Source organism: Uloborus diversus, chromosome 7, assembly GCF_026930045.1.
Source record: "Uloborus diversus isolate 005 chromosome 7, Udiv.v.3.1, whole genome shotgun sequence".
Classification (NCBI taxonomy): Eukaryota; Metazoa; Arthropoda; class Arachnida; order Araneae; family Uloboridae; genus Uloborus; species Uloborus diversus.
Window position 1 is genome coordinate 26,043,090 of NC_072737.1, and position 11,755 is coordinate 26,054,844.

The window sequence follows — 11,755 nt, forward strand, 5'->3', positions numbered from 1 at the left end:
TAAAATAAGTTTCAGAATTGAAAATGAGAAAGATGGAAATAATGGATTCAAAAAGCGTTACCGTGGAAACGCAAAATAAAATGGTTAAAAACTTGAATAGAGAACAGATTTTTGAACTTCATTTAATTTGCTTGTAACTTTTTTACTAATGGAGATAGAGGGTTAAATTTCCGACCATAGGTCGAGTTAGATCTGGAGTAAAAAAGATAGCTCTTTTCACTGGTGTCAAAAAGAAAACTGTAGGACAATTCCTTCACTTTTTATTGATAAATTTAATGAAGAAAGTAGTACCTAAATTTCAGCTAAGCCAAAGCAAATTCAAAATAAAAACGTAAATAACTCCCGCCGCAATTAAATTAGAGCGTTGGGACAAATTGCATAGAACGCGGAAAATTCTTCCCTTTCCAACGATATATAATATTACTAATTGCGAGTAATTTTTCACCCCCATATTCGGGAATTTATGTGAAAATTGGGCCTAAATTGGAATAATAAAAGAACTATTCATCGAATTGTTTTCGAACTTGTCTGCAAGCCTTCTCAGGACTTAAAGAAACAAATTGTGAAAATTTCAGCGAAATCGACCGGATAGTTCTCGAGTTTTGCGAGTTCAAACACACAGACGCTTTTTGGAGACTTCATTTTATACTACGTAGAGAAGTAATCGTGTGTTGTGGGCTTAATTGTTTCTGTTAAGCAAACATTTTCGGCCTTAATTTTACATTTTTTTTCTTCTTTTTGATGGCTTGATCGGGCATTACTTTCCATTTGGCATCTCCGTCATATTTTAAGTTAATTCGCTATAGGTCACACATCTTCATGCTTCAAAATTTCACATTTGGGTTATTTTCACAAAATATAGTTACGTTCTTTTTTTAAAAAATTTAACCTCGCAGTTGTAACCATTATTTATAGATAGTATATTTAAATGCAGTTATGAAGTGGATAATATTTGCTTTTCGGGCACCGCATGCAATTTTGCATTTTAAAAGTCTTCTCTACTCATTTTCGTCTCAAAAAACTATATTTCGTTTTCTTGAACTTCCATAACTTTTCAGTTTATTTAAAACCTGTGGTTCCAGCACGGCTTTGCCCGTAGTAGAAAATTAAAAGGTCATTTGGTTCGCCTGTATATTTACGAATAGTGGATGATGAATTTCTCGCCAATTTGCTATGGCTTTTTGCTCGCTTCCACGTTATAACGATTTGGTAATTTACTCGTCCACGTAGTGATAATTATTTCGGTAAGATGTTCTTAAAATTAAAATATAAAAAGAAAAAAATCGAATTTTCGAAAAATAGCTTGGAGGTGCACATTTCCATGCTACAAATTAATTTTGTGTCGAATATAATAAAAATCGGCAGAAAGGTTTAGGCGCTGTGAGCGTCACAGACATCCAGACAGAAACTCCGATATCCAGACAAAGAGACTTTGAGCTTTATGTATTTTATGAGTAAAGAAAATATATTGTATGCATGTAATTCTTTTTTCGTGTTACAGCTTTGAAAATTCATATCAGCGAGCAATGTTGGAAAGTGCTGGAACGAGTTGGAGGTTATGAAGTACAACCACGAGGATTGGTTAAAATGAAGGTTAGTTGATGAACTAACCTACTAAAATATATTTATCAAAGTTTTTTTCTCTTTCTATTATTGTTATTGTTATTTTTATTATTATTGTTTTTTCGATTCTATACGGGATCATATCTTATAAAAAATAGAGGAGAGGGGAATTTTTTTTTTTTCTTTGAAAAACGTTTAGTCTTTTGCATTTTCTTAAAAATTAGTTCCTTTTTTAATGACAAAAGAAAACCAATGGTGTTAGTATACACGAACCTGTAATTGATTTTCATAGTTATAAGTGAAATATGCACATCTTTACCTCTTAAATTTATCATAGAATATAAAACAAATTTGTTTTCATAGTTTCCGGATTTGTATAAGGTAAGTACGCCAATTAAAGGAGAACCTAAGGTTCAGGGAATATTATCTTGATCGTTTGTGATTCAATTGACTCAAATGTTCTTAAATTGATGAAATAATTCAGAAAAATTAATAAAACTATCATTCTATGTGATAATTTATGTTTGTATTATGTTTGTCAGATGTTGAACAGAAAATTGCAAATGGGATATATTTAGAAATACGGGTATAACGGGAACACGGTTGACCCCAATAAGGTCAATAAGGCTATCTTACAAATACGTTCAACGACATTTGATAAATTGAAAAACCATGCGCACTGTTCGTTCATATATGTTCAGCATATGCCTCAAAAAAAAAACCATATCCTCCATCCGATCCTTCGGTGCTTAAAAAAAAAACGAAGTCCTTATATTACTAATTATGGCCTTTTGTATTGCAATTTGCTCTTCTGGTGTTATCAAAGCATAGGAAAAAAGACAGTACAAGACAATTTTTTTTTTCAATTTGTCAATTAAGTCATCTAGAACAAACAACAACTTTTGCTTGTAAACTTTTAGGTTATTAAAAAAAAATGGGAGCGGTCGGGGGAAATAAAACTTTTTTGGGGGGAAGTGGGGAGGGGGGAATTTTATCTGCTCAGGAAAAATTTAAAAACTAAAAAATTTCCTGCAGTAAATAATGTATTCCAAAATTTATTATATTGACATTTCATTTTTTTTCTTTCAATTTTTTTGTGTCATTATCCTGTATGAAAACACTCATTTTGATAATACAAGCTGTAAGATAATTTAATTTCCATGTGCAACAAACTATTATGTCCTAAATTCTCACTAAAAGTGTAGATCTATACGTATTACGGATTTTAACATTAACATTAGTTAACTAAAATGAAATTTAAATGTTTACACATTAAAATATCATAATTTTATTTAACGAAAAAATGAAAGACAACACAAAAATTTGTCAGAAACTGATTTAGCAATTTATAAAAATACACGCAATGGAAACATAACAGTGGAATGGTGATGGGACTATTTTTAATAGTTTTGGTGCTTTGAACTTAGAAATTTATACTGGTAGTTAGAAAAGAAAAGCTTTTTGTAATAGCACATGCTTTAAGCATATTTCTAAGAAATAATCTGCATATATTTAAAAATATTTTGATCCTTTGAAGTTTTGTTATAAAAAATGACTTCTGAACTTCACTTTTAATTGGTGAAAAATCAAGTTTTCTATTTTTTCAAATTTTTCCAGAAACCCCATGGAAAAAAGCTAGTTTATTTTCCACCGCTTGAAAATTTCAATATTATTTTACATCTCTAGGTAAGTTACAATAAGCCATGATGATACAAAATTTACTGCAAAATTAGAGCAGGGAATTTCGACAAGATTCGTCAGCAACAACTTTTGCTACACTTTTGCGTATTAATAATAAACTTCTTGTTGATAATCTTTTTGTAAAAAATCACGTTCTAGCGAATTTTCGCAATGCTTCCCAGAAAATAGGTGGTTACTCTTATTGATTTACAAAACCTTATTTGGATCTCTCTTCTTATTAAATTATTGTATTGATTTAAAAAAGTAAAAGGTTTTCAGCCGAAACTGCACTTTATATATTTTCTTCAGTAATGCAATTAAATTTCAGTTGCAAATGCAACCATGATTTAAATTCTTGTTTTAGCTATTTTAAAATATATAATTTAACCAAGGAAAATAAAGCAATGCATTAATCAACAGAAGTGAAAAAAAATAAGAAGAAATATAAATATAAATTGCACAGCTCACGCTTTAATAAGTTTTGAATTTAAAGTTAAGTTAATTTTCATGCTTATCTTGTTTTAATTCAACCATGAACGATTTCTTTTTTCATAAAGATATCTTTGTTTTAATAGCGACCAGTATTTTTATTAATGAACTGAGACTTTTTTTTTTTTTCTTTTGCTATTAACTCTTCAAGTAGATACAAAGTAAATGATATTCATGATTTAATAGCAAATTTAAGAATATTTTGTGATTAATTAAAGTCCATTTGGATTTTTTGCCTTCTGCCTTAATGCTTATCTGAATCATCATGAACAAAACTTATTATGGCATTTTTTTCCGCTAGACGATATCGTTTTTTACTTCCTTTTACAAAAAAGGAAGTATTGTATTCGCGAAAAAATTTTCACTCAAAAATCGCCCTTAATTTCCATTTTGCTCACCCCCAAATGAATGTTGAGTTTTTTTTTCGATTCGACCACATGCGGAAAAGTGCCTAAGAATGTATAGACACGCGAAATATCCATTTTGACCATCACCGAGGTAATTACAACGACTTTTCTCGTGACGTCTGTATGTATGTGCGTATGTGTGTATGTGCGTATGTGCGTATGTATCTCGCATAACTCAAAAATGGTATGTCCTAGAAAGTTGAAATTTGGTACATAGACTCGTAGTGGGGTCTAGTTGTGCACCTCCTATTTTGGTTGCATTCGGGTGTTTCTAAAGGGGTCTTTTGCACCTTTTTGGGGGGAAATCATTGTTAATTTCGATGCAAACTCAAGTGGTGTTATAATTTGGCGGTCACTTGGCGATATATCGCCAGTCTTTTGGTTGCCAAGTTTTGTCGCCAACATGGCGAAAAATTTGGCGATTTTTTTTTTTTTTTTTTAAATTTGCTTTCAATGTGGCCATTGCTAGTGATATTTAAAGAGTTAGAGAGAGAATCCCATTAAAATTGCAATAATAGGGAAATAGCATTAAATTGGTGTAAAAGGAAGTCATGTGATGCACACATCAGCTCGTTTTTTAATTGCAAGCAACTTTTTTTATGTTTGAATTTAATGAAACATATTTTGCAATGAAATGGGATTCCACTATACATTTGAGTCAGTGAGAAGCAAAGGGGTGTAACAAAATTAAAAATCTGTACATAACCAGTACAAATGGTTGGTAAACCTCTCCTCTGCTTTAGTGCAAGAGATAGTAGGGTAATGTGGAGCAAAGTAAAATATTTAACATGACTGAGTTTCTTTCAATGTGAAAAAATGGAAATTTGTTTTGAAAATTACTGTACATGAAGATAAAGCATTTAATTTTATAATAAAACTTGCATTGAAACGGATTTTTTTTATATTTTTGCCAGTGAATTTGCACCTTCAAAAAAAAGTGGAAAATTCCCACTTTTTTTCCATGGGGAAAAGTGAAAATTAAAAAAATTTTCTAATGAAATATTTTTTATTCAATCGAAAATTTTTGATCTAATGAATCAGTAAATAAAAAGTTTAATGAATAAATGAAAAGATACTGAAACAATAAACTGAAAACTAAATTAGAAAAATTAATTACTGTATGAAGAAACCTAAATTAAAAAGTAAAAGAGTGAATGAAGAAAATAAGTGAGTGAATGAACAAAAAAAAAAGTGAAAATCTAAATGGAGAAATTTAAATGAATGAATTAATAAATGAATACGTAAGTGTTTTAATAAATGATAGAGCGAGTAAACAAAATAAACTCTTTCACTTGACCTCATCCACTTTTCCCCATATGTACTTGACTGATTGTAGAAAATATTTAAATACAAACAAGTTTAATATTAACTAAATAAATATTTCAGATTATTAGAATATCTCATTTAATGTTTAAAATGTTACTAAGAAGTACTTTATCATTGGATAATAACAAAACAAATTTTTGGCTTGCAACAAAATATTACAATATGAGTATTAATTTTTGAAAATTGCCTGCATATCATGTACTTTAAACTTCGGTGGTATTTTTTCTTCTGACTGGAATAGATTACAATTGCTACTTAAAATATTACCAGATATATGGCGCTAAAAGCAGAGTAAATATTTCATCATTTCCATTTACCACACATTTCCCTACTAATAAATCTGGTAGGTGCTATAATACAGCATGATTTAGAAACATTTTTTAATGAAAAACTATCTAAGACCTTATTTTTAAACGCGCTTTACTCAAAACTTGAGAAGATTCACATACATACCTTTGCTTCTCATTGCCTTACTTAATATAACACTTAAAATTAAAACTAAAACGAAGCAATTTTTAATACTAAAACCATAAAAACCAGCTTATGTTCCCTTAAAAGTAACCTTCCAAACAAAACTTATTCACCAACCAAATTGAACATAAAAATTAAAGCACTGACGATAAGTTACTTAAATCTACATTGCTCGGTCTCTGACCCCATTTGCATCCCCCGTAAAAGTTATCCAGCAGATGTTTCAAGGTGAGCATATTTGATTTCAACAAGACATAACTAATTCTAATACGTAAATGCTATTGTCAAGCTTTGAGCAAACTGAATAGCATTAGTTTAAGGGGGAACTGGAAGTTATTTTTATTTACTCATTCTTCATTTTTACTTAACTTGAATTTTATTGCAGCAAATGTTATCAAACATTATGACAAAAAAAAAAAAAACACGCTAAAAGTATGCGGAAGAAATGTTGAATGGTCAGTGATTACTAAACTTATCAATCAGCAATTTCAAGAATTCAACGCTGTTTGCGATAAAACCAAATAACGATAAAGTTTATTTTTAACTAATGTTTATCCACTGTTTGATACAACACAAATGAAGTAGTCATACACAAAACACAAAAACTATTATTATAATTTGTGGTTAACAAGCCAACAAAGTCGAAAAGTTTGAGCCGTTTATTTATTTATTTTTTAAGTGGAAGCAATTTTTTTGCCCTTTATTTTTATTAGTAGTAATGCTTATAAGCTTTTTGTAATTAAATTCTTAAGAATTTCTTTCTAAATGATATTTTTTATAAATCATGGAGGTAAATGAGTCCTGCAACAGATATTTGATATAATTATTTTATTTATTTATTATTATTGTTATTATTATTATTATTATATATTTTTTGAAAAAAATACTTTAACGGGGGAAAAAGAACATGTAACAAGTTAAAATCCGCAGTATACGAAGATGCATAATTTATGCTGGCATTAAATCAATTCTAGTCATACAAAAAAGTAGTAGTAGTAGTAATATTTTCGCCCAGAACGTTAAACTGCAAGGTAATTTTTACCCCATTACGTTTTTTTCAAAGTAAAAGCCGATGAACTACCTGAATTAAAGTAGTTGAAAATATCTATAAAATAAAACTACAATTCTTCTTGTTGCAGTCTTAAGGTTTAATGCTATTTTTTTTTATTTATTTTTTTTTTGTAAAAAAATGATTTGTTTGTATTTTTGTTGCCTTTATTAGTTTTAGCAATAATAGTTTTCTTGAAATTATAAATTAGAAAAATTTGTGTTTAATAATTAAAAGAAAAAAATGATCAGAAACCTTCCAAACATAAACATTCTGCAATTTCGGTTTTAGCTGCTTTTTTTTTTTTTTTTTTTTTTCATTTATGTCAATGTATCAATAGCTTCTTGAATTTCTGCTTTGTATTTAGACAACAGTTGCATAACCAGAAAAACTAAAATGATTTTCTTCTATTTAAGGGTAAAGGTGAAATGAAGACGTACTGGTTAATAGGTCATGACATTATATCTGAGAAAAAACGGCACATTTTAAAAACTATCATTCTTCCTCCACCACTCTTCAATCTCCGGGAGACAGAGAACAGGAGAAGAAGCCCCAAAACAGAATTTCCACGGCGGAATCCTATCACACAACCACATCGTTCTGTAGACGATACCACAGGTCTTCCAAACGGTTCCATTCCTTCAAGAGGAATGTTCCTTCGAATGGCTCAAGACAGTCCACGTATTTCAAAACGTGCTTCACAGACTATAATTCAAACCAGAGACACTTTCCAAGCAGAGCCCTGGGACGGAAACGAGTGGGGGGTGAACGCTGCATACGATGGATCAAATAACGACAAGACAAAAGACATTGCGCCACACATAGAACGTAGTAGATCGAACGTGAAAGATGTTGATATGAACTCGGTTACAACGATTTTCGACGATTTGACCAAACCGTTGATAAATATCGAAAAGAAACAAGTTGAGAACTTCCGAAATTTGAATCTTAAGAAACAATCGTGGAAAAAATCTTGGTCCGCTGATGAGTTAGACATGCCTAAGATGTCTTTAAAAGAGTGGTTCACGAACACTTTCTGCAACAACGTTGACCATCCTGATGTGGAGTCGAGGCCACATGCGAAGAACACTCTTCATACTGTCAGAGAAACGGAAAAGGAGGAAAGTGCAGTATGAATCTGCGTGTATACATTTTGATTGATTCTGTGATACTTTAAAACTCATCGCACGAAGTATCACAGAATATGTGAAAATTACCACGATGCATAGAACACTCGTTATGGCGTCAGCGAAAGCGAAAAGGAAGTAACTGCAGTATGAAGCTAAGTTCGTACATTATGAATGATTCTGTGATACTCTAAAGACTTTTCTAATTGCCAAGTTTTTTTAGGTACTTATTTACATCAATCAAGTTTTTCAAACATGTCATAAAGCATTTGTTGGTGGTACTGAAAGAACTTACTGCATCTGAGTGTTTGTGTTTTGTTTCTTGAAAAAAAAAATCAATTCTTACAGAAGCTGAAAAACGATTGTAAATTATTTTCTCAGTTAAAAATGACAGTCAGTTTTGATTAACAAATTGGTGAAGAAATATTACCTATATAAGTATATTGGTGCTTTTTGAAGTTTTTGCGAAAAAACAAATTATAGACTTTTGTTCAGTTACTCTTAGTCAAGATTTAATTTATTTTATGGGAATAATAGGAACTTATTTTAATCTTTAAACAACCAAGCATTCCTCTCTAATGCTCAAATATTCCGTAATCTGTGATGTTTAAATGTGTGAAGTTTTATTCTGCTCATCCCGCAAGTATAATTGTAATAACGCTCAATATCTTCAATTTCAGTTCAATTTGAGTTCAAAAAACTAGGACTTTAAGCAGATGATTGTATTTTATATAATCCTGTCTTTAATGTGCATATGTGTGATGTTATATTAGCTAGTGGAAACAACCTTTAACTAAAACGTTAATAAATAACGAATTATGAACAAAATAATCGCCTTTAATTTAAATATATGATATAATGCATTTACTGTAATAACTTCATGTTTTGCATATGTATTACACATTTACTTTATTTACAATTACTTATCAACATGTGGTCATAAACACAGAAAATTATAACCTATACATAAATCTGGGTATGAAAGTGCCATCACAGTTGTACATTTTTTTAATGTACTATTATAAAAAGTTACACATCTAAACTTCCTATTTTTAATGAATTTCGACATAAGCTTTATTTATATTTACAACGATTCTGATAGCTGAAAAGCAGGGTACATTACTGGCGATTTGAAAAACAAGCAAAATAATTCATACCATGTGCTACAATATGAGAATAGCAACCATTCAAAAACATTTGATAGAATTTTATATTAACTCGTATTTATTACTAAAGTAAACGGTCACATTTTTGTGAGTTATAATTTGAAACAAAATATTTGGTAATTTTGTTGCGGTTAGCTGATTATTCATCAATGAAATTTGGAAGAAATCTTAGAAATAACTTGTGTGAAGAGCAACAATACCCGCGATGCATAACAGATTTTCGTACAGAAGATAATTGATAAAATATACAATTCATTTCTTCACAAGAACACGGTAGGAAAAGAAGGAATTGTTACATTTGATCTAAGTTGGATTAACGTGCTGAGGAGGCATTTCTTGAATCGCTCACTTTGTGTTATTTAAATCTTGTAAAATACCGGTGTTTTTTTCTTTCTGTTATTTTTCTGCGCGTACTTTATGCGTTTGAACAGAATATTTTTTCTATTTACTATGTAAAGAAACGTGGAGGTAGCTTAGTTAAAAAAAAAAGATGATTTAGAGCGTTCTAAATCTCTTCGAAACGGACGAGTGTATTCTAATCAGACAGATCCAGAATTATAGTTTTCATCGAAAGTGCAATAACAGTGCCATCTTCATGCATGTTCCTTCGCTAGCCCGTTTTTCTTTTATATCATACAAATATAATAATAACAAAAATGTACGACAACCTCAATAATATCATCTAAAAAAGAGTTGTTAAATGGAATGTAGTTGAATAGTTATACATTAACTGTAAGGCTATTTACAAAATTGAAGAAATAAGAATGTTTACCATTCCTGTGGCATTATTTTTTTTTATTGTATAGAACAAGTTATACAATCTCTGTGGTAATTTTGTAAGATATCAAGCTGTCTTATTCATGAGGACATGTGATCTAGGAAGGCAATTAGCGAAAAATAAAATGACACGAATATGGGAATAAAATAACATTAAGACTTTTCACTACGGTTAACCTATGGAAGCGTCAAAAAATAATGCATATACTAAAATAAATAACTATGTACTAAGGTTTGTTGTTATGATAATGGATGGTAATTGTTTCAGCGAAAGAACTAGCGTAAACAGTGGTTTAAGTATCATATCATTATAACTTTCCTACTGCTGTCAATTGAAGTATTACTGAGCTGATCCCCATCAGCTGCCAAATTTAAAACGCATTACAAAAGTATTTTAATTGTGTAATTTTAAGAACACCATCAAAAATACGTTGCATGTCATAAAGCGTTTTTTTTTTAAACACGTTATGTTACAGTTAAAGGCTAGTTGCCAATCATCAATAGGAAAATGCGAGGATTGCAAGTAAACGCATTGCCACATTGTGAGTTGTCTAAACTGTAGCTACATATATTCTACAATGGTTATCTAAAGCTTCCAATTGAGGCAGTGAGATGAGAAGCAAAGGGATGTAAGAGGACGCTTTCAAGTTTTGAGTAAAATGCGTTTTAAGTTAAGGTCCTAGGTATATTTTCATTGAAAAGTTTTTCTAAATCATGCTGTATAGCAGCCCTTACCAAGGCAACCCAGCTAGAAAATGTTTGTACAAAAAGGGCAAAATGAATTGTGCACAGTAAGTGCAAACTAAATTGTGCACCATAAGTGCAAAAAGAGTTGTGCAAAAATAAGTGCAAATACTAGTACTACCTCTTGCCCCAAGACAGAGCAGAGATTCACCTACCATTCTTACTGGTTATCTGCTAATTTTTAATTTTGGCACTTGCATCCCTTGGCTTCTCACTGCCTGAATTGTATTAATAGCATTTAAACAAAATCAAAATTTACCAATGTTTTTTTAAATGTGAAACTATGTGCGCTGCCTGTTATAAGACATTTAATACTTTACTATATAATTGGAAAACATGGGTAAAGTTCGGGCTGTAGCAATAAATGAATCAGTGAAAGTACAGCTACTTACCTTATTATTCTTCCTTAAGAGAATTAACCTGCAAATCATTGTGACAATAGAACTTGATTTTGTTATTAATTTAACGATTTTTTACATCGGAGAGTAAATAGCTCACAAACTGATTATTTCTAAAAGAATAAATGTATTGTAAATTTTTGATAAAACGCTTAAAATTGTACCAGTTAAACTTATTTTTTCGTTTTCTCCACAGACATAACTGTCCCGATAGGCCTAGCATACCCCGAAAATAAACCTTCTAGTCGAAAAAACTTTAATTTTATCGATTTCTAATTTTCCAGAATTTCAGGATTTATCCTGGAAACTACTGAATTGAAGTTTAGTTATGTTTCTTCGCGAGTACATGACAGGTTACCCCCCCCCCCCCGAACTTTACTTCTACACTAAAGCTAATACAGATCTTAATCGCAAAAATATTTTAAATTTTATTATTTTTGCTAAAAGACTTTCTAAGATTGTTTTTTTTTAACTGATGTAATTTTATTAATTATGATTATCGAATGCGACAAATCTAGATATTTTAAGAAAAATCCAGTAGCATTTTGAATAAAACTTA

The 11,755-nt window shown here is 30.4% G+C and overlaps 1 protein-coding gene across 1 annotated transcript in view; it reads left to right on the forward strand.

The window, feature by feature from the left end:
• Positions 1-8,120, forward strand: part of LOC129226340 (receptor-type guanylate cyclase Gyc76C-like) — a 150,647-nt gene extending 142,527 nt beyond the window's left edge. Inside the window, 2 exon segments of the mRNA XM_054860942.1 lie at positions 1,502-1,593; positions 7,401-8,120. Of these exon segments, the coding sequence (XP_054716917.1) occupies positions 1,502-1,593; positions 7,401-8,120 (812 nt within the window).
• Positions 8,121-11,755: the final 3,635 nt, after the last annotated feature.